This window comes from Aplysia californica, unplaced genomic scaffold (genome assembly GCF_000002075.1).
Source record: "Aplysia californica isolate F4 #8 unplaced genomic scaffold, AplCal3.0 scaffold00167, whole genome shotgun sequence".
Lineage (NCBI taxonomy): Eukaryota > Metazoa > Mollusca > Gastropoda > Aplysiida > Aplysiidae > Aplysia > Aplysia californica.
In genome coordinates, this window is record NW_004797437.1 from 1,011,485 (window position 1) to 1,035,428 (window position 23,944).

General features: G+C 40.4%; 1 protein-coding gene across 1 annotated transcript; it reads left to right on the plus strand.

Moving 5' to 3' along the window:
* The first annotated feature begins 774 nt into the window (after positions 1-774).
* Positions 775-23,944, plus strand: LOC101856890 (collagen alpha-1(XIV) chain). The gene is made up of 11 exons (XM_005097918.3): positions 775-875; positions 9,532-9,553; positions 10,824-11,041; positions 12,703-12,808; positions 14,154-14,274; positions 14,970-15,091; positions 17,436-17,483; positions 18,348-18,504; positions 20,638-20,796; positions 22,501-22,616; positions 23,622-23,944. Exons 1-11 carry the CDS (start codon positions 843-845, stop codon positions 23,795-23,797), a joined length of 1,278 nt encoding a protein of 425 aa, XP_005097975.1. The 5' UTR covers positions 775-842; the 3' UTR covers positions 23,798-23,944.

Below are 23,944 nucleotides of genomic sequence, written 5' to 3' on the forward strand. Positions count from 1 at the left end.
GAAGTCTATTCGACTATCAAGAAAATTACTTTTATTTTAGAAGCGGACATAAGATCATAGTTCGCGAACTTTGTCATATATTTAAACCGGCAGTAGTTTCGATTCTAGCTTTAGTAGATCTCTGAGTACGTTTGTTTACCTTTGTTCATATTCAATGTCTGTGAATAAACGTGGAATATAGTTTATGTTACAGGCGAATGTAAGTCGCCTTTATAATATTATACTTACACTTTGTCTTCCAAAATATAGGCAGGACCTAAAAACCACTAGTAGATCTAATTCAATGTTTCTGTTTGGAATTGCCGGACATTTGACAGAAGGTAGCATTTTTCCGAAAACCAAAGAGACAAGTGAACATCACTAAAAGGATGAACCTTGAAAGATTGGATCTAAGCATAATGTGCCCCACCTTTTGAAGTGACCCAGAACCTTGAAAGCATTGCACATTTTAAAAAGAAAATGCATGTGTCCAAAGTCTAGCTTACAAAATGGCATATCTCAACCATGCCAGTTTTATTTTGGCACAAATCTCAAACAGAATGACACAACTCATACAAGAACAGGCAGTCCCAAAAGGAAACAGGCAGGCAGATGATAAATTATAGTCTAATTAAATAGATTTTACATTTACTTAAAAAATAACCCAAAAATGAGATGTGCTATTTTGTTAAGATAAGGCACTGCTGGTGTCCTTACTTCTGAACCTGGGTGAACTTATGTGTACATTATAAAAGCGTAACTTTAGACCGATAAGCCGAACAGTCGGTCGTTGATACATACTGTCCCTCGAGTTCTACGTTCGTTTACTTCTGATTAGCCGAGTGGAAGAGAGTTGAAGCAAGATGCTGAAAGTCGGCTTAGTTCTATGTTTTCTGGTAAGTCTAGATATCATCCTCGACAAACTAATTAATATTGGGATATGGTATTGGATTCATTTTTGAGTCGGTAACTATTTGGCTAGTTGTCAGTCTTATCTCCACGAAAGAATTACGGTACATTTCAATAAAAGAAAGCAAGATCTTTTCTTCACATGATGCCATCCTACATTTTGAAACCAAGGACTGTCCATGAGTCAAAACTTGCTTGAAAAGGTCTTAAAGAAGCAATAACAGTTAGCTGTTTGGTGACCTTTAGATATCCCTGGCTTAGCTTTGCCCGGACAAGACCCCACAATAAGTACTGTTTTCTTTTTTCCTGGAAAGGGTGGGGGGGGGGGGGTGGCAAAACAATGAGCGCTTTCATTTTCTACACAATCAAACTTGTCGAGATGACTCACTCCACTTTGAGATAAAGATAATACTTGCAGGGCGGTCACCTTCCCTATTCTAAACAAGGGTCGTACCCTACAAGGTGGTTCAGTTCTTTTATTTAAACACAAAACGAAAGAAAAAAACCCCCCAAACAGATCTCACAGAACAACAAAAGTACTCCTTTATTTGAGAGAACGCCTCCTACATCAAAAGTCGACCCTTTCCACCATTTGGGTGACTGAGAGCAAACGAACTTACCCCTCCCCCTAATAAAAACCCCACCAAAAACAAACAAACCAAGAACCCCCCCCCCCCCCCAACAAAACATGTCGGTATCGGCCTCTATACTGCAGCGCCATTCTATGAGAGTGACGTACTTGATACTAGGGGCGGGGCGCTTTTCCCTTTCGTCAACCCGCAGCCACCTCCCGAATCGTCAACCACCCCCAACCTTTGACACGGGTCAAACTTCCATCTATTTATAGGTAGTTAAATCTACCGGAACATGTATTAGGCGAAGTGATGTGCAATGATAGTCGCACTAGAGAGATTGTTTTGGTCTCTCTTTACTCATCTGCACCACACGAATTTAATTGATGTTTTTCCCTGGACTCTGCCTTTACTAAAGTCTAGTAGTAATCTAATTGCAGGTTGCAGATTTAATAAATTGCTGAGAGAGAGAGAGAGAGAGAGAGAGAGAGAGAGAGAGAGAGAGAGAGAGAGCGAGAGAAGGGGGAGGAGTAGATCTTGCGAGAACTCTCGGGCAAAGCAAAATGGCGACCCGCGTAGTTCGGTCGATTCGAAAAGTGAAAGAGCCATAGCATCTTTGTAGGCGATCAAATTAGCTTTCTTTTGTGCTATAGCGTCATTTTTTTCTTTGCTTTTGTCAATTTGATCACCCACACCGATAGAAAGCATTTCGAAATTAGGAAAAACAGGTCTTGTTTCTCACTCGGTGAGAATAGCCAACGCTGGCAAGTCTCACCCGGGGTGAGAGGTCAATCGTTGGGTTTTTATTCTCACCCCGGGTGAGGATAGCCACTTCCTTACTTAAATGATTAGGTGATTAAACTTGATCTCTTATTGACAATATAAAAGTCAATTTAAGCTTCATTTCGTTAGAAAACAGCGTGTTATGTTTGCTAACTTCATAGACTTTGTGTTAAACAACACTTTTAACAAAACGAATCCATACAAACCTAGGCTTGGCCTTTGTAATCTCGAAGGTTTAGAAGTAGAAGTAGAAGAGTCTACTACTAGAGTCTAGTCCAATTTATTTAATCTCTTGAATGTACTGGATAACAACAGAAATCTGCAACCTGCCACTAGATTACAACTCTAGATCTAGATCTAGGTTCGAGATTTTAGTAAAGGCAGAGTCCAGGGAAAAACTTCAAGAAATTCTCGTGGTGATGAGTAAAGAGAGACCAAAACAATCTCAATAAATAATATATCGCGACTATCACGGCACATCACTTCACCTAGGGCCTATACATGTTCCGGTAACTACCTACTACCTATAAATAGATGGAAGTTTGACCCGTGTCAAAGGTTAGGGGGTGGTGACGATTCGGGAGGTGGCTGCGGGTTGACGAAAGGGAAAAGCGCAGGGGCGGGCACGAGACGAGCCGAGTCTCGTTTCTCGCGAGTAACGGCCTTCCCGTCACTGCCCGGGCACTAAACTTCTGCTCGGTACCGAGACGTGATACTGCCCGTTGGCTTGACATAAAGAGCAACGGTAACGAGAGTGAGAGAGTGAGAGGCGAGAAATGACAACGCAGACAGTGCCACCCATCACCGTGCCGTCCTGTGTGTGAAACTGAAAGGGCGGGGAGTGGGTGCGGAGACGAGGCGAGTGGGGAGTTAGGCCTAGGCCTAGGTCGTCTCCCTACCTTCCTTCACCGCCTGCGCCAGCGCAACAGGGCAAGCCTAGTTTCTAATCTAAGTTTAGATCCTCGCCACGACGGTCTTCTCGCTTAACGAGCTGCTCGTTCTGTGGGGGCGAGAAGAGAAATCTCGGCCACGGCCGGCCTTCTCGCTGAACGAGTGGCTCGAACTGCGGGGCGAGAAGAGAAATTGGTCACGAGACGAGAAGCATTGCCCGAGACAAGAGACGGGAAGTATTTCTCGTTCTCGGGACCGGTCTTGGCGAGAAATAGGTCAGTTTCTCGGTCTTCTCGCTCGGGAAGGAAAAAGCGCTACCCGCCCGTCTCTACTTGAAACACAAAAGATAGATTGTTCTAAAAGAACTCTGCATGGGATACGAAATAAATCGTTTTACCAGCTACCGTAACTGCATCTACAAGAATGTCTGTTAGTTCTTGGAGCGACCCCCCCCCCCCTTTTAAAAAGAAATGTTGAGTACAGTGTTTTAGTGAACAATCTTGTGTATTGTCCTAGAGTGAGACATCTAATTGTGTAGTGTTTTTGAGTGAATATTTATCTGTGTACTGTCTTTGAGTGAACCATATGATCTAATCGTTAAATTATCTAGTTTTTGTGTTCTGTCTTTAACTGACCTAGTTTACTGTGTACTGTCGTATAGAGTGAACTACATGTTTTTCGTTGTGTCTGTACTGTCCTTGAGTGAAAGAGATATCTAAAGTTTAAGTGAACCATCTGGTCGTATAATGTGTTTAAGTGAACCATCTGGTCGTATAATGTGTTTAAGTGAACCATCTGGTCGTATAATGTGTTTAAGTGAACTATTAAACTTTGTTGTGCACTGTTATAGAGTGAACCAAGTAATAATATCTTATTTGAGTGAAAGATATGTCTTATTTTTAGGTGACCAATCTGGCTGTGTACTGTCTTTAAGCGAATTGTTTGCTGTTTACTGTTTTTGACTGAATCATATTATGTTGTATAGTATAACGTTTACATTTAAGAGAACCATCTTGTTGTGTGTTGCTATTTTCAATATCTGTCAACTGATCACAAAACAGTCATAACGCTAAAATCAGGGTGGCCTAGTGGTTAGGTGTTCAGACTCGCAACAGTAAGATCATGGGTTCGAATCCCGCCAAGGACCCGACGCTGTTTCCATCACCTCGCCCAGGTGGGAATGGGTACCCAGCTATAGACAGTGAAAGATCTTGCCAGTTTGTAAGTATTTGGGCTAAGGTGTTCGCCACTCTTTCAAAAGTTTCGGGTTCGAATCCAGGTAGAGATAGAAAAATTTTCTTCTCTAAAATTGTTTCCTTTCACCCCCTTTTCCTGCTCTCTAGCAATGTTCTGTTGTCTTCTTTCGTCTCCACTTTCTGCCCCTCACCCCCTCACCCCCTTTGCCCTCATCCTCTGGGCTCCCGACTCTTTCTGCAGCTTTTCTACAGCTACTTCTTGGCTCCATGTTACAGCTATCTTTCAGCAACACCCCTGATCTTCTGATACAACAGGAAAGATCCAACCTTCTCGGACAAGGGCAAAAAATCTCGGAGGTCTCGAGTGAAAGTTGCTCGTATTAAAGATCCCTTGGAGGTCTTAAATCGATAAGAGTAGGCTTCGGCCGCCACCCGGACAGAATTAAAATATTCCCACTAACTGAAGATGTTAAATGGGTTCCGCGGGCTCATATGGCCGTATGCAGTTGCGAGCGCCGTAAAGCACTTACCCCTCCCCCCTCCCCCCCAAGAAAAAAAACCGACCCCCCCCAGCTGATTCCACTGTTTGCTTTCCGGGAAGTTGAGAATGTTTTCGAGTTTTCTACGGTCTGCTTGGATAAAAGTATAGTGTACTAAGGCTAAAACCATGCAGTAAAAGAATTGATGGAGAATACTGCCAATATAAGTAGATTAGAAGAAGAGTGAGGCAAGGATGTGGTCTAAAAGTGAATGGCAACAATATTTATGATATCATTAGTCGTTTTGTCTGGGAATTTTTATTTCTGATTTATTACAGGTCCTAACGGATGGACTATATACACCCTTGACATCAAACAAGGCCTTAAGGCACTTTAACATTATTTCCGTACCTTGTACGAAATGTACGAAATGAGTTGGTGGTGAGGAAATGTTCAATACAAAAACTCTCTGCTTTTTACTAATCTTAACCATGATCTCAACAGGGAAAGCAAACTTGAGAAAACTTATTTGTAAACTTCTGTTGGCCTTTTAGACTACTGAATTTTGCAATACGGCGCAACTGTAGGGATTTATAGTGGTAGGCCTAATGCGAACTAGTGCGTCATGCCACAAAAATGGAGACACCGTTGAAAAATGTTTGTTTTTTACGCGCTTTGTGGAGAAAAACTATTCTATGGATTTATCTAAAATGAATACCTGACTAATTTCCTTTGACTTACAAATGTGTATAAATTCGAAGCGCAAAACTTCAGTGTGGAGGAAAATATTAACCAAAAAAATTGTACAGTTTATTTTTTGATCTCCCTGTAAATCCTATTTGTATTCTCCTAAGCCAAGGCGAAAAGATGAAACAAGTTCAGTAATTTAATATAATATAAAAATATTGACATTATGATTACATTACGAAAAATTGTTAAAGATAGTATTAACAAAAGGAACCCAATCCTGACCAAAAATAAACGTTCTGAAATTATATGTATGGTCAACTCTTTTATAATGTTGTGAATGCTGGGCAATCACTAAAAGCAGTGAAAATAAAACAGAAACAACAAAAATGAGGTTTCTTGAGAGACTACTGAAGACATCTTGGAACGAAAAGAAATCAAATGAGGTAGTACTTGAAGAAGCCCACGTGGGCCGCTCGCTGAAACGGCTCTACATCGATCACTCACTTGCAAAACAAATACTCAAATTACAATTTTGAAAGTAATATACTAGCTTTACCGACATATTCTACAAGTTCTTAAAAAAAGAAACGGCTATGAGTTGGCATTGCTAAGTTTTGACTTTGCAGGCTTTGAAAATGTGATTGAAACGTTGTAGATTTTGGCAGTGTATAAATGGTGAAATGGTATAGGTTTAACGGCCCTATCATTGGCAATGTATAAAGCAGCCCTGTTGTTCAATATACTATGAAGGTGTTTGGTCCACTTTATTTCCTACTCAAAGCTAAAAGCAAAGTACAAAGATTGAACAGATATGACAGAGCTATTGTTCGTATGAAATGAGATTTGTTAGCCTTTTTGGTTATAAAAACGAATCTTTAACCTTCATACTCCACCCTGAGTGAGAGAAAACGAAAAGCTGAAAAGGCCAACAGGCTCCCCTGTGATTGGCTCATAGTGACGAGCGCAACAAATATTACGCTTCACCTTTGGCTGCGATGACGTAACAGAATTTGAAACCCTTTTTCTTCGTCTCTGGAGGTTAAAACGCAATTTCGTTTTCATCATTACAAGTCATAAGGTGATTTAGCAGGTTCTCAAATGACAACTGTCAGTGGGACAAGCGCAGGTGTCAGAAACAGGCTAAGCAAGATAAATTTTTTTTTCAAAACTTGACTAAGCAAATCTATGTGTACTCCTTTATTACCGCTGCCCTGCCAAGTGGGGGAAATTTCTTCTTCTTGTACGCTGAGACCTTGTGTAGAGTCTTCGGGGCGCCACGTTGATGATCTGTGTATCAGAATACTCAGTGCTAAAGGATTTGCTGACCACTTAGTGATGCAGCATGTTCTGTTTTTCTGCCCTTCTTTCTTCTTTCCTTACATTGCTCCCCGAAAAATGATCTTTGCAAGACCAGTCTTGTGGGTAGCTGGAGGACATCACTGTTTTGTATGCCCACCCAAAAACTACTCACGCGTGTGGGACGTGTTCAATGATTCGTTCACAACCATCGACGAGCTAACAGACACCTTGAGCTCCCATGTCCACTTATGTGAAGAGACAGTTCTCTGCACGAGGACAGTGAAGACCTTCCCCAATAATAAGCCAAGGGTCACGGAAGACCGGAAAGACATTTTGAAAGAAACAAAAAAATGCGTTCAGAGATAAACATATTATTCAGAAAGTAGAACTGCTCGTGTCCCAGAAAATAAAATGAAACGCACTGGAATGTAAAAATGGGTGAAAAGAAAAACTAGTGAAAGAATTCACTACCAGGAAAATAAAACATGAGGAATTCTCCTAGAAAAAAATCAGGGCTACACCATTGAAAAGGAGTTTGTTATTAATGAGAAAGATAACTTCAAGTTGCTAAATAGGATCTGTGGTCGTTTCTACTCTGTTGATTTCAGCAGATAACAATAAAACTGAGGGGGGGGGGGGGGGGGGGGGAGTTGAAAAGATAGGTCAAGTAGTTTCAGTTCTTTTGACTTTGACACTCAGCGATAATGACTTGAGATCTAAATTTGGAAATATGAAACTGCCAAATAATATGGCCCGGATAAGATTAAAGGGAGAATGCTGAGGGAATGATGTAACCAGTTTACTCTAACAATTACATACCTTTGTTTCGTCAAACTGTCCAATCCTTAAATAAGGGAGGACACTAAAAGTTGCGCCTATACCCAGATAGTCTTATTTTTTAACTCTAAATGCCTTGAGGCCCCCGACAGAGACATCCACCACATTCAAAAGAATGTTTTGAGATAATAATCTTAAGCATTATCTTGAAGAAGGCTTATGGAAACATTGATCCTTTTCAATTTGCTTGCAAAGACCACAGACATTTTGACATTTGCCGTGCTAGTTTTTCTTGATACCATTATAAAACACCTTGAAACGTAGAACTCATGATATAGCTTGTTTCGTGATGGGAAGATGAAAAATATTGGAAGTAGCCTTCCCCAAGGGAACAGTCTCAAACCCCTGACGGTGTTTGAACCGATGTATTTTCTACTGCGAGCCCAATAAGAAACTGGCTGTCAAGCTTCTGGATGACGACATAGAGCTTAATCTTTTGGTACATTCCTGTTTGGGAAAGAGGCAAGTTCTTAAAGTGTAACACTGAAGACGATGCAAATCCTATATTTAGTGGAAAGTGTGCTCATGAAAGGTGGACAAGGCTGGAACGTCAGTCGGGGACAAGAAATACAAAAATAAAGTGACAAAATACGGAAGCTCATAGAACAAAGTCAGACTCCACCTTGACTGCTTAGAGGTGTGCAACACAAAACTGACTAAAATAAAGTAGCAGCTAACGCCACAAGTTCCTGTGTAAATAGAAATGTGTATCATGAACATTTCCAATGAGTCACACAACTGCATCAAATTAAAATCTTCGAACCTCTGCAAATGGGGAGCAGAATCAAGGGGGGGGGGGGGGGGGGGGCGTTGCTATAGTTTACGAGTTTACGAGAAGCCTTTAGAAGTGGCGACGAAAAAATAAAATACAGGAAGCCTATTTGCAAGGGAGCAATCTTAGATCTCGGCTGACTTGGTTGCATAATTGATTATCCAATGACAGCTATTTTCAAATGTGATATTATTATACTGCCCGTCATATTTACCGTTTCTGGAAGCAGCATCAAGAGTTTATTGAAGGAAGTGCGTGTTTTCTCCATGGATATTATATTCAATCAGATTCGCTGAGGGATAGGCTTCTTTTTTCAAATATAGTAGTTATCTATACTGCACTTGATCTGTTGACAACAAAACAAAGACCCTACACTAGCATAAAATCTTTGCTATAATTTTGTACAATAAATGTATTTAAAATGCACGCCCGAGAGCAAGTACGGTAAACCTATTTAGTCATAATAGAATTTGTTTTTGTTGTTTTTGATATCTTTGAATGCATTTTAAAATAATTTCCACCATTATTTAGAATGCTTATTTTAAATATGCTAATAAACTCATGTAATTTCAAAAATCTATGTCGCAATTTTCTACTATTATATTTTATCTTCCACCAGATGCGCACATTGAAAGCCGCACGATGCGAAAAGCAAATATTACGTACTTTTTTTTTTTGGGGGGGGGGGGGGGGGGCAAAAGAAAGAAAGAATGAATACGTGAATGAGTGAATCAAATACTGTTTTATTGTGAAGACAGAGACTGGCGTCTGCGGTGTGTAGCTGATAGTCTGCCGGGGCGCAAAAGACCCGAAAAGCTGGTCCTGACAGGCAGGACCGAAGCTAACGCCCATACCTCATGATCTAATTTTTTTAGGGGGAAGGGGGGGGGGGGTGAAAGATCCCCCATTACCAAAAAGTAACACCTAACCATTTGAAAAGGTGTATCTTTAAAAAAAAAGAAGAAAAAATTAATAATAGTCAGTAATAAGAAGAACAACACCAACAGCAACAACAACAGCAACAACAACAACAACAACAAAAACAACAATAACAACAACAACAACATCAACTACAACATCAACAACAACAATCTCAACCTGCCATTCATTTTCTTATATTACAGGCTGCCCTCGGTGGAGCTCAGGGTAAGTTTCTTGTTTTGTGTTTGTCACCTTTTAGTGTTGTCCTCGAGGTGCCCATTACGGCTGGATCGGGCCCATCGCCCGACTCGATCGCCTGAAACTGAAAACAAACACGTTTGTTTTTGAGGCAATCGAGTCGGGCGATCGGCCGACCCGTCCGTAGTGGGCACCCCCTAAGGGACTCGAGTTGCCCAACAGCCTGTGAGCTCAGATAATAATATGCAGAATTCCAGTAAATAAACAATTACACGAGTCGTACTCCTTCTATTTCAATGCAACAATATCACTTTCTGGAGTATACATATACTGGTTTCTTGCCTCTCCCAGCTTGGTATCTATTAAGGAGTTGAAAACCAGGTTAACTCAGATAAATTTTTTTTAAAAGTCAAATATTTCTCACTATCTTCAACTTTTTTGGGGGTCCAAAAATGTCTGACGTTGATCATGGACTTTGAAATTAAGCGTTCAAGGTCTATAGTCTTATTTCTACTCCATAGCAAATAGCAGAGGCAGCGCTATCTATTGGGACTTTGCATCCCTTTCGATATCTGTTAGTTATGGAAATACGTACATTGAACCTTTGTACCAAAACACTTTTTCATTATTTGTTACTCGGATTTATAATAATATATATTATTTTTAAAAAATTCTTTTTGGAGGGGGGCGGGGGTAAGTGTTTTACGGCGCTCACAACTGCATAATAAAGTTATTTGAGCGCGCATATTATTATTCAGTTTGGTATTAAACCAGAAAGACTCTGGGTAAATATACAGGCCCTATATATATAGGCGGAATAAATATATTATATATAGATAAATAAATATAAATATACATAAAAGTATGTATATATATATGTATATATATATATATAGATATATATATATATATATATATATATATATATATATATATATATATATATCTATATATATATACACATGTATATGTATATTATATGTACAAATTATTTCATGAGTCATGGTGCTAAATCATGATTTATACAACGAGTGAAACTGTCAGTCTGTAACTTAATATATATATATATATATATATATATATATATATATATATATATATATATATATAGAGAGAGAGAGAGAGAGAGAGAGAGATTGAAAAATATAAATAAAGATAGTGTGATGGAGGTTTTTTTTTGATTGGCAGGGAGAGGGGGGGGGGTACTGTCCAAAGAAAGTACAATAATAATAGCTTCCTAACTTCCAGGCTGGCCAAATCCATTATTGTAGACTTTGCCTGTCATTTACCGTTTTAGGCTCGAACATCTCGTGCAGCCAGCCCGCGGACATAGCGTTTTTGTTGCACGACTCTCGAAATATCTCGGCCGAAGACTTCAAGGAAATGATCACCTTTGTGAAGGAGCTGGTGGCCCAGTTTGACATCAGCCTCACGAGTACCAGAATCGCAGTCATCAAATTCAGCCATGGGACAGACGTTGAGTTTACTTTTGGAGTTTACAACACACTGTCAGAGGTAAGCTCAGATCGGATAGTTAGATCCACATAGGTCAGTTTATGGTGACTTTTTTCGTATTTCTGTTCGGGATGGAAAGTGGAAGTGATAGGTTTAATGCTACCGCTTGAACACGCAGAGTATTACAATACATGTGTTGTTGATTACCGCGTCCTCATTTTTTAAATTCTCGCTTTGTCCTTGCCATTTTTAAAATAACAAGTTGAATTTGCGATTTGAGTCGCCCAGTGACGTGTGTTCCAATGCAGTAGAATCCCTTTTAACCTAAATTTATTTCTCCAACGATAGGGCTAGCAAATTTCTTTCACTATCGTAAAATCGCGAATTGAAGTTGCACACCTAAATACACCTAGCATGCAGTGTTTAAGAAACCTAGTCCCATTTCAGATAAAAAAAATTGACAGAATATCATTTTGTTCTCGAAGCCTAGGCAAGACATGATTGTGAAGCGTGTTATTGACATTATTAGCCAAATATGTAGCCTCCGTTGGAGCTACCTAAAATTTCTTTCTCCTCTTTAATAGAACCAGTGACAAATTCACCAAACGAAACGTCGCGCATGGCAGTCGCTAGCGATGAGTCGTGAGGTGTGTAACCTTTTGCCCGACAACATCACACGGTGAGTCGACCGGCGCTCGTTGGCTAGGTATTGTGACCAATGGTGATACTTTATACTGTACACCCCCAGTCTGTGGGCTGCTTCGAAGTTTCGATCGATACATGGACCGATCGCTGGCGACAGTCGCACGCGGCGAGAAGTCCCGACACGCGTAAGGAGATGGGTTCTTTGTATTCTCACTTGATTGGTTGCGGAGCTGCATAAGAAGGCCACTCGGCCCATCGAGACGTCTCCACGTGAGTCTCGAAAAGTACTGACCCGTCTGTTGGACTGTGCATGTCTTGCTTTTAAAGCTCAGCGGTAGCAAATTTGGAATTTTGCTTTGGTGGCGGCCGAAGTCTACTCTTGTCGATTTTAGATCACTAAGGGACCTTAAATGTGCGCAACTTGCACACGGAACCTCCGAAATTCTTTCCTCTTGTCCCAGAAGGCTTGGTGTAGATCTTTCCTACCAGAAGATCAGGGATGTGGCTGAAAGACAGTAGTAAGAAAGAGCCAATGAGTAGCAGTCGAAAGGCAGCAGAAAGACCCAGGAGCCCAGAGGAGGGGGCAAAGGAGGTGAGAGAGGGGGGGGGGGGCAGAAAGCAGACGACAGAACATTGCTAGAGAGCAGGAAAGGAGGTGAAAGGAGACAATTTTAGAAAAGAAGATATTTCCGTCGCTACCTAGATTCGAACCGGGTACCTTTGAACGAGGGGCGAACACCTTAATCTTTAGGCCACGAGAGCCCCCGCTTAAAAGTTTACGAATTGCACCGCTGTCTTTCCGACAACAACCATTTGAACCTGAAAGACTGCCATTTTGATCTGAGCCGAGGGTCTCTGGGCGCCAATGTCCAATATATTGGTATTACTCTCCTAACTGGAACTCAGCAGTTGGCGCAAGCCCCCCTCCCCACCCGAGCAATCAGGATTATGAATTTAGAGTCCAATATTTTTTCTAGAAAATGATCTCACCGATACTTAAACCCTTTAACCCATTACATCCCTAAGCCTTGATTGTGCCTTAACTCAACTACTTTCTTTCCCATCTCCAAATGTAGGTGGAGCGTGGTTTGGACGCTATTCAACAGAGGAAGTGGGATGAGACAAAGCTAAACTCCGGTATTCATACTTCCCGATTTATTCTGAGAGCAAATGGTAGAAGAGGTAATCGAGTCTTTCTTGTGCCCTTCATGACTGTAGTATGTAATAAGTAATAGCAGAACAAGTAGCAGTAGCAGTAGCATTGGCATTTGCAGCACCAGCAGCAGCAGGTAGTAGTAGTAGTAGTAGTAGTAGTAGTAGTAGTAGTAGTAGTAGTAGTAGTAGTAGTAGTAGCAGTAGTAGTGGTAGGGGTAGTGGTAGTGGTAATAGTAGTGGTAGTAGTGGTAGTATTTGTATTGGTAGTAGTAGTAGTAGTAGTAGTAGCAGTAGTAGTAGTAGTAGTAGTAGTGGTAGTGGTAGTAGTTGTAGTGGTAGTAGTAGTAGTAGTGGTAGTGGTAGTAGTGGTAGCAGTAGCAGTAGCATTAGCATTTCAGCAGCAGCAGCAGCAGCAGCAGTACTAGTAGTAGTAGTAGTAGTAGTAGTAGTAGTAGTAGTAGTAGTAGTAGTAGTAGTAGTGGTGGTAGTAGTAGTAGTAGTAGTAGTAGTAGTAGTAGTAGTAGCAGCAGCAGCAGCAACAGCAGCAGCAGCAGCAGCAGCAGCAGCAGCAGCAGCAGCAGCAGCAGTAGTAGTAGTAGTAGTAGTAGTCGTCGTAGTAGTAGTGATAATGACAACAATGATAATGATGAATGATAATGTTGTTGTTGTTTTTGATGATGATGATGATGATGATGATGATGATGATGATGATGATGATGATGATGATGATGATGATGATGATGATGATGATGATGATGATGATGATGATGATGATGTCAATATATAGTGTTTGTACTGCATAATTTCCTGCTCAATTTATATCATTACCCTAGCGGACCTGATAGTATTCTGAAACAATTTCAATTTTTTTGGGAAGCACACAATGCTAGCTGCCATTTTTATAAGCGCTAAAATACTAACACATTGATACGATCTTTCACTGTCTATGGCCGGGTGCTCATTCCCACAAGGATGAAGTGAGGAAAATTCATTATTAAGTGCCTTCACCAAGGACATAACATGGGGCCTGAGGCTCCAACCCCTGAACCTTCAATCTCACAATTACGAATCCGGTTGCCTAAGCACAAGACTACCGGCGTTACAGGTATTGGAATGCTGGTCAGTTGTTGTACAGGACATTTTCTAACTCGCTGCTTATGCTGCTAATAATGACCATTAAGATATAAATAAGGACAGCCATTGTCATAATTTTTCGCTGTATCCAAGTAGTATCCTCTTCTGTTGGATTTTTCAAAATCGCCGTTTTCCTCTTTATAACACATTTCAACTCTTGATAGTATCTAGTTTGCTTCTAGGAATAGTGGTGACTATGAACACTGACTATAAGCAGTGACTGCATTCTGTATTCCAGACGTCCCGCATATTTTGATCGCCATCACAAGTGGGTTGTCCGACAACCGGGCTGAGACAGTCAGACAAGCGAATCTCACCCGAGGAGATGGGGTTGAAATCTTTATTATTGGAGTCGGCAGGTGAAACAATTTGAAACGTTTTGGCTGTGAAGATAAAGTTTATAAAAAGGAACAGTTTACTGATTGTAAATGTAGTTGACCTCTTGGATGCTTTTAGATAATCTTGGAGGCGGGTGCTAAGATCTTGCCTGTTGAGATTTTGCTTCCCAAATAGCTTTAACTTACATATAGCTGTATCAGTTTTGTCCAGTGTTATATCTACTTCTTTGTGAGAAGAATTTGAACTGCCAGTTCTTCTTTAAAAAAAAACAAACTGGTTTTGACCTGTTCTCTAGTTTCTCTTCAGGGGAAAAAACCCTCATATTTTGGGGAGCTCATTTTTAGAGTGAATTCTTAACTCGGGACTTAACCATGCGTAGGCTCTATAATAAATAAAATTGCTATCTTTACTACGGCCTCTTTTTATTGTTATGTTCTTATTTATCCTCGAACCAAGCCTCTGGCCCACCCAAAGATAGTGAACTATTGAATTTGGGAACTAATGAATAAACAAATATCCAATCAACCCAAAGAGGAATATGAAAATAAATTCAATTAGGTCTAGCTAAATAATTAGATATGCCAAGAATCAAATTTCGTTTTCTTACTTTCCCTGTCCCCCCCTCCCCCACGCCCCAAATAAAGTGTCAAAGTTTTTGCTGCCTCTACCCCGCTCACTCTTCTACTACTCCACTCCACTCCCTCCTGACGTACAGCCTAGACCAAGTCCAACTAGAAGAAATCGCCAGTGAGCCGTTCAGCGACCACCTGTTTAATGTCACAGAGTACTCGGAACTTTCCTCTCTTGGCGGTATATTGAGCGAAAAGACTTGTCCTGGTAAGGAGAATATGGCTGACAAGAAATATAGTTGATCTATGTTTTTTTGCGCTGAAAGAAGAACTTGAGAGAATCTAGTTAAACTTTAGTTAGAAACGATCTTGTCTGCTCCTAAAAAATAAAGAAAAAGCAACAACAAATAAAACAACAGCAACAACAACAAAAATAACGCAAAAAACCCCCAAAGACATACAAAGAAAGCAACAACAAACAAACCAACAAACCCCAAAATCCCAGAAAAGAAAACATTAACACGATTGTGTACAAACTATTCAAAATTTTCAATGAAAAGCACGTACACTTAAAGTACAAGGTGATCCAACACCCCCACCCCCCAAACCCCCAACCACCCCACCCCCCACAAAATATGCCAACCAGAAAAAAAACCACCCACACAAAAACAACAACAAACAACCCCCCCCCCCCAACAAAAAAAACCCCCTCAACAAAACGACCACTTTTTTCTGAATATCTCGCACAAAAATGTCCTTGAATGTTGTAATTTAGAAAAGACGTAAATCATTCAAAAGTAATTTGTTTGGCATGAAATTCATAAAGATGAAAATAATTTTTGAACACGAAAAGGGCTTAAATAAAAAAACACACACCCATAAACACACAATGCATCAATTAATAATCTTTTAAGGAGTGCCATGAACTGATTGGCTTCCTATTTTTCTTCCTTTCTTTTTTAACATGAATTGTTTCCCGTCTTTGTAACATTTAAAGGGGCTCTCGTGGCCTAAAGGTTAAGGTGTTGGCCTCTCATTCAAAGGTCCCGGGTTCGATTCCGGGTAGCGACCAAAAAAATTTTCTTCTCTAAAATTGTCTCCTTTCACATCCTTTCCTGATCTCTAACAATGTTCTGTTGTCTGCTTTCATTTCCACTTTCTGCCCCCACCCCTCACCTCCTTTGCCCCCTCCTCTGGGCTCCTGACTCTTTCTGCAGCCTTTCTACTGCTACTCCTTGGCTCCTCCTAACTGCTGTCTTTCTGCCACACCCCTGATCTTCTGGTAGGAAAGATCTACACCTAGCCTTCTCGGACAAGGGCGAAAAATCTCGGAGGGCCCGTGTGCAAGTTGCGCACGTTAAAGATCCCTTGGTGGTCTAAAATCGATAAGAGTAGGCTTCGGCCGCCACCCGGGCAAAATTCAAAATTTCCTACCAACGAAAAAGCATTAGGTGTGTCCCGCGCGCTCATATGACCTTATGCAGTTGCGAGTGCCGTAAAACCCTATACTAAACAAACAAACAAACAAACATTTAAAAACTAACACTTTTATTCTAGAATTCGTGGAGCCAGTGTTCTACATGTACTCCTTTAGATTCGAAACATTTTTGACGCGTCGCTCGTAATATTCAGTGGTGGCCAAACATGTGGACCCGCTAAAACATGAATGCTTAAAAACCGCACACACTGTAAACTTTTCAATACGAATTCTATAGATTCAAGCTGACGGAGAATCTCTACCCATGACATCTAAAAAGACCTCGAGGGCACTTTAGCATTCTTTCCGTACCTTCTGTGAAACTTACAAAATGTCAGGAATGATGAGTTGGGGACGAGGCGATGTTTAATTCAAAAAGCTCTCTGCTCTTTACTAGATCTAAACTTAAACATAATGTCAGAAGGGAAAGGGAACTTGAGAAAAAAACAATATCTGCAAACTGCTGTTGACATGTTAGACTACTGTGGCTTGCAATATGGCGCAATCGTTTCGACTTTTAGTGGTTCTTCTAATGCGAACTGATGCGTCAAGCTACATAAATGAGGATATGTTTAAAAATGGGTTGTTTTTTATGTGGTACACGGAGAAAAACTATTACGTGGGATTATCTAAAATTGATATCAGACGAATTCCTTTTGGCCTCCAAATATTGAGTTCAACTTGAAACCCAAAGCTTTTGTGAAGAGGAAAATAAATATAATATTTACACAAATGTTGTAAATTTTTTTTATCACACTGTATTTCGAGAAGGAGAACAACTTTTTCTTGAAATTGAAAAAAAAATGAGATAAGGGAACCTTTACATTGGGAAAAGGGCCAAGTTGTAAACAGGACATGTTAGATGAAAAAAACCCCCCGTAGTCTTGTACAGGTATCATGTGTAAGATCCCTAGGCGTTAATTGGCTGATCCAGTGTTACATGTTATTGTAAAGAAATCAAAGACAGAAGACAGATTTATCGATATCAAAGAAACATTACTGAAAGAACATTTGCTTTTTCTTCTTCTTTATTACATATATTCATATTTTATCCTTGTCGTACAGCATGTGGTATCTGTGGCATGCTATAATAATATGTCTTCCCCTCCTTTCTCTTTACCCAACCTCGATTTAGATACCGGCCTTACAGATATACCCAGTGACCAGGTAGCCGCACAGGAAGGTATGGTATTTTTTTCTTTATTGTCCCGGTTCATTATTTTTGTGTACGGATATCTGGTATGAAATACTTTTGTAGTTTTTGAGATCCCAGAGGTGTCCGTGGTGTTGGATGGTAGCCCGTGTTTTAGGGAGAATAGACGGCGTAGGTGGCGTGGGCTTACTTTACTTTACTTTTATCCACCGCTTATACCCTTTTGGTGTCGCAGGAAGAAAGAGACGCCACTCTGCCACAAACCGGAGAGCTTGGGTCAGGGGATCCCGTGAGTTGTTAATGTTTCCCTGACTCCATCTATCCAGGTCTTTTTCAGTCGCCCTCTAGCCTTGTTGCCATCGAATTTTTTTTTATTTAGGCACGTTGTGCTGGATGATGTGTTGGTAATCGTGGGAGATGTCCGAACTATTTGATTCTTTGGTGTTGGATGTGATGCATGGCATCATTTGAGCCCACCATCTCTCTGATTACTGAGTTTCTAATTTTGTCTAGCCTGGTCTTGTTTACTGATTTTCTGAGGCATCGCATTTCACATGTTGTAATTCTTTACTCTAATGTCTTGTTCGTGGTCAATGTTTGGCATTGATACATGTGTGTTGGGATGAATATGGTGTTGATTATTTTGAGTTTTGTTGTCATGGGGATGTTAGGATGTTTCAGTAGTTAAGTAAGCTGGTAACCATATGAAATAGTTTTAACAGTTTCAGTAAGAAGAAGCATCAATCATATCATTAACATTGTTATCTTTCCAATTTATATTTCCCCCACCATGCCCGTTTCTCTTTTCCCCATACAGGCTCAACTTCTAGCCTCTGCCTCGCCCCCTTCCGCCCGTCCAGCCCACTGACATGTCCCTTATATTCCCGTCCTCAGCTTGCTATCAGATGCCTGCGGAAGTGGTGTTTGTGTTGGACATATCTAGCAGTATCTTTATGCATGACTTCCAGAAACAACTGGCCTTTGTGTCAAGCCTCATTAGGATATTTGACATTGGTGAAAACGAGACCAGAGTTGCCGCCATCTCCTTCAGGTAGTCTTAATACACTGTCACTTCTCATGATTGCATTTCAATACACAAAGGGCCAGCCTTGCAGATTAATCAAATGGAATTATTTAGTGCATACATCTGCTCTACAGCATGCTCTATGCGCTTTACAACCTTTTATTACCCCCAGCAGACCATAGTACACCCAGAAATATTCTCGACCTCTAGGGAAGCATACAATGCAAGCTGCTGATTTCACGCACTCAAACACTAACAAACACTAGATATTTCGCTGTATATAGACGGGTACCAATTCCTAACTGGGTAATGTGATGAAAATTCGTGAAAGTGCTTTCCCAAGGACACATGGTCAGATCCATGACACCATTCATCAAAATTCTTCCTTCTTAACCATTTTGCATACGTATTCATACGACCTTAGAGCATGCATCAGAATACCATTGAGTATGTATCTAGCTTAAGATTTTATTGTTTATATTGCTGCTCATTTATATTATGCATGTAATTGTAAGCCTGCATGTGTATGCCTCTGTGTGTGTGTGTGTGTGTGTGTGTGTGTGTGTGTGTGTGTGTGTGTGTGTGTGTGTGTTCGGACAATAAAGATATGTCTTATCTTATCTTATCTTATCTTATGATTAGAACCAATAACCTTACAGTTGCCAGTCCGAGACCCAAACCACTAGACTACTGACTGCTATCAAAGTGACATAAAAGGCAAAGTTGGGCAATCGGTTATTAACTTAAAACCATAAGAACTTTGAACCCTTCATTTTCCTGAAATAAAAAAAAAATCAGAGAAATAATTTATAATTCATGCATGTAAACGAAATAAGGAAAATGTAAAGGAATAAATAGCGGAATAAATGACTGAGTAAATGCACAACGTAATAAATAAATGAATGAGTAAATAAACTAATGAAAACGTAAATAAGGACATAATGAATCAACCAGTTAATCAACCAGTCAATATCAGTCAATCAATAAACAAATGAAGGAACACCTGGTTTCTACCTTACTCATCGTGACGCTCGCGGGCCTGGAGAGACGTTCCTCTCTAGATTGCCAACGCAGACAATCAGAAGATACTTGGAAAATATTTTGTTTCCACTTCCGCATTCTTACCGTATTTCTGATATAAAAGCTTCTCATGTTTCCCGTAAGAAACGAATACCTGAAAAAGTTGGCACCAATAAAATGAATGAAAATATAATGCATTCTGCTATTCTTGTCATACAGAAACACGTTTTCGAACATTTGTTAAATCCATAGTAAAACATTGTCTGTACAAGCACCCGAAAGAACAATACTGCATTAATGGGAGTTCAAACTAAAAAGCAGGTATTAAATCTAAAAATTATACTCATTTCTGTCTCATAGCTGCAATATAATAATATTATGATGAGTTGTGGTTAGGCTATACTTGATAATAATAATGAATGACATTTATATAACGCTCAACCCCAAATATAGTACACTGGCTCTGAGCGCATTACAATACAGTACAACGTACACCATAACATAACACGTTGTGTTCTGACTAGAAGAAAATCACTTCAAATATTCATCTTATTAACTTAAAAACAGAAACGACTTCAGCTGACATTTGAATGAATCAAAAGATTTGATCTGTCTTAAAGTACTTGGTAAAGCATTCCAGATCTTGTGGCCTTGGTATTCAAATGCCCTTTCACCTCTTGTTTTAACATATACTTAAGTGTCATGGAATGGGAAGGGATGGGTGGGGTGGGTTTGTGGAAGAATCTTTCTTAATTAAGAAAAACAAAACTGTGTCTATATTGGTTACTGGGCCATTACACATAAAGCATCGACTGAGCAATTTGGCTAACACTTCAATGTACAGTCTAGCCTGCTCTAACAGCCACTAGTCCAAGACAAGCACCTGTACAAACGGCCACTTCCTTCTCCCTTCTTGCATTTTTATATTAAATTGACACTGTCCAGGACGCCCACCCGTCTAAGACAACCGCTGTTTTCTTCCCCTGTGGGTGGCCATCCCAGACAATTTCGATTGTATAAGATTTCAGTAGCTTACCCTGCACTTTGGCAACCTGTGTCTCAAGGGGTGGATTGAGATTTCTCTGTAAATTAGCACATATCCTCCCCCATTTCCTTAATCCATTTCCCCTCACACAACAGCACCAACGCTACTGTGGAGTTCCATCTTGACGAGTTTTATGATCAGAAAGACGTGAGAGATCACGTGGAGATGATTCGCTACACCGGAGGTGGCACCAACACAGGCGATGCCCTCAAACTGGTCAACGATTCGGTGCTCATCTCAGAACGTGGAGTCAGGTATATCTTTGTCTTTTTAGTTTCAAGTTTTTATAAGATCTTTACGGCACTTGCAGCATAATTAGTTCACATAAGTGATAAAAGATCAGAGGTGTTGCAAGGGAGAAAAGCAAGCACGTGTGTGTATGTGTGTGTATGTGTGTGTATGTGTGTGTATGTGTGTGTATGTGTGTGTATGCGTGTGTGTGTGTGTGTGTGTGTGTGTGTATGAGTGTATAAAAAGATAAAAAAAAGACCACTATGCAAAAGGACAACGCTCGCACCACGATGACCCATTATACTGAACCCCATTTAAAACGCAATGCGTCATTTGGGTAGCCAGTACATATTCGTATGGAATGGAAAAAAAAGATTACAAGAAGTGTTAATTGAAGTTCATTCTTTTTCCAACTCATGTGAAACATTTATAGAACATTACTTCAAATGATATTGATTCCCTGTCTTCATTCTTTAGGAGTACCCCCTGTTGACATTCAGTGAAGCTTTAAGCGAAACGTAACAATATTTTCTCTCTTCAAGAGTAACCTGTATTGCCCCAAATAGAATGTACAAAGACAAAGACAAATGTCTTCATATGTGTCTAAAAGTATTTTCAGTGTTTTGCTATAAAATTATGTCCCTCTTTTGCCCCAGAGCGACCTTCATTTTCTGCAGATTCACAAAAAGCCTCTTCCACGCACTTTGCGGTTCAGGTCATCTCAGATGTGCTCTTTTACAGACGTGTCCGGTCAGAAAGCTAGCAAGTCAATAACATTCATTTATAAACTTTTTTTAAAAACAGTGTCGGGGCGAGCATTATCGTGTTGAAAGAACGAGAGGTCCCAATGCGTCTTAAAGGTTTAGCCTAATGAAGACGACCCTTTCGTCGTGGATTCGTCAATGACAGCCCTAAATAAGGCTTTCTTGATCTTAGTCCTTAACTATCTAGTCGACACCTCATGGTGGGGGAAGAAACATATCCATGCACTCCTTGCATGCCCCGAGATGTTACTTTTGCAGGGGGGGAACAATAGGTTGTCATATTCTTAGTATATCTGCAATAATTCTAGTGCGCTAAAAGCTTTGGATAAGTCTAGAAACAATAGAGGTACTGCAGTTTTACCGTCTTGCTGCTTCTCTAGCACAATTTCCGCCTTGAACTAGGTAGAGGCAAAAACAACGGTGAGCTTTACTACGTTGGGGTATCTTGTAATGAAAGAAAATTAAAATTGATCGCAAAAAGTTATGACTTTTATTTCGAAAGGACTTCGGGCCAAATACCAAATAAATATATTTTTTCACATTTGGCTTATTTTAGCCTTTCAGAACTGCTGCATTTTACACAGCGCTCAGTATATCATGGTTTGTCCGTCATTGTAGAGATTTAACACCCCTTTCAACGCTATAATGTTGTACAAGAAGTGCGATCAACGAATTTAACTTCCATATCCAACAGGACCAAGTCAAATAGGCAGATCGCTTTAAAAGCTCCCCCTAACAACCCCACTTTAGAACACCCCGTTGGGATTCAAACCAGGGCCGTCCGCTACGTAGTCCAGCATGATACCTACTGAACTAACGATGCGCCCGCAATGATACATTTTGTCGGTAAGAATATCTTGAAAGACAAAAAGAAACAGAAGATGACCTATTAATAGTGTTGCTCTCTACCGTCTGTTTATCGGTTACCTTTTCTCCCCCCCCCCCCTATTTGCTGCCTCCCAGGTCTAACGTGTCCCATGTTGTCATCGTCGTCACCGACGGCCGTTCTGAGAACTCGACGGAAACTAAGGCTCAGGCCAACGTTCTCAAAGACTCAGGGGTCTTAATGTTTGCTATAGGTCAGTATTTGCTTACAGCTGATGCAGATTTTTGTGTTTGCTGTGGACATTGTTTTGCTTATACCAGTTACAGATTGTTGAGTTTGTTATAGGTCAGTATTGTGCTTAAAGCAGTTGCTGATTTTTGTGTTTGCTATAGGTCCGTATTGTGCTTAAAGCAGTTGCTGATTGTTGTGTTTGCTATAGGCCAGTGTTTGCTTATCGCCAATGGTGGTTTTGTGTTTGTAACATGTCTGTGTTTGCTTATAGTTGTGGCACACTTTTGTGTTTGCTAAAGGTCAGCCTTAAGTTTACAGCAGTCCACTTTCTCTCTAAATTTTGCCGGATCTGCCCAATGGCGACGACTTTTTTGTCCAATTTCCCCACAAAATTAGCCCTGCCGTGGCACCCCCCGGTATATTGTCACCGCAATCCAAGGTTTGGGTTACTGTAGGACTCAACGTTTTGGCTTCAGCTTGTCTCAAACACTACCCTAGAATTACACGTTCTATTTGCTCAGTACCTAGTGTTCAGAAATTTGACGCTAAATATTTAGAGCTGTACAACATGTCAAGCTTTTTCGAATGCAATTCTTTAAATATCTAGATAACGACTCCGAATATTCTAACGATTTGGATTGAAAAGATAGAACATTAAAATTTGGTTTCGATCTCATGGTCTTGGTAACTCAAAACAGCTAACAATGTCAGATAGATCTTTGTAATTCTAAGGTAGCGCAATGTTACGACGAGAACGTGACAAACCCATTACGTTTATGTTCACCAGATAGATGAGCCTTACAGATGAAGTCCTATCCGGTACTATTAAGGAAAAGTAAACGTCTCCTCAGCTCAGAACTGTTCGTGAAAATATATTTGTATAATATATTATATTGTATTGACATGCAGAAGCCCACCCAGCTGTGATAGAATTTGACAACAGTGGTAGAACAAGACCGTGCTTAAAAGAACTGAATTGTGTTCTTTCGGACTAATGCCATTTCCAATCAATTATTTCCATCTCCAGGAGTGGGCCCTTATGTAGACGATCAGGAGTTGGAGGCCATCGCCTCTGAACCATCCGAAAATTTCATATTCACGATAGCCGATTATGACACACTCACGTCCATCAAAAACACCCTCGCTCTCCGCGTTTGTGACGTAGGCATCCCAGGTAACCAGACGGAGATAGACGCTGAGTAGAGGGAACAGATTGGTGTGAAGCTGATTACCACGACAAGTTAAAGAGGTTTATTTCCCCGAGACACGGACAGCACTAATGGTTAATATGATAATATCAGCCAGAAAGAATCGACCTGTCTATAAATAATACGAAAAACTTCACTCGGC

Bases quoted from the DNA above. Each gene is read 5' to 3' on its own strand.
- LOC101856890 (XM_005097918.3), top strand. From the start codon at position 843: ATGCTGAAAGTCGGCTTAGTTCTATGTTTTCTG. The intron at 15,092-17,435 runs GTAAGGAGAATA...ACCTCGATTTAG, and splicing joins GAGCGAAAAGACTTGTCCTG to ATACCGGCCTTACAGATATA. The intron at 20,797-22,500 runs GTATATCTTTGT...GCTGCCTCCCAG, and splicing joins ATCTCAGAACGTGGAGTCAG to GTCTAACGTGTCCCATGTTG.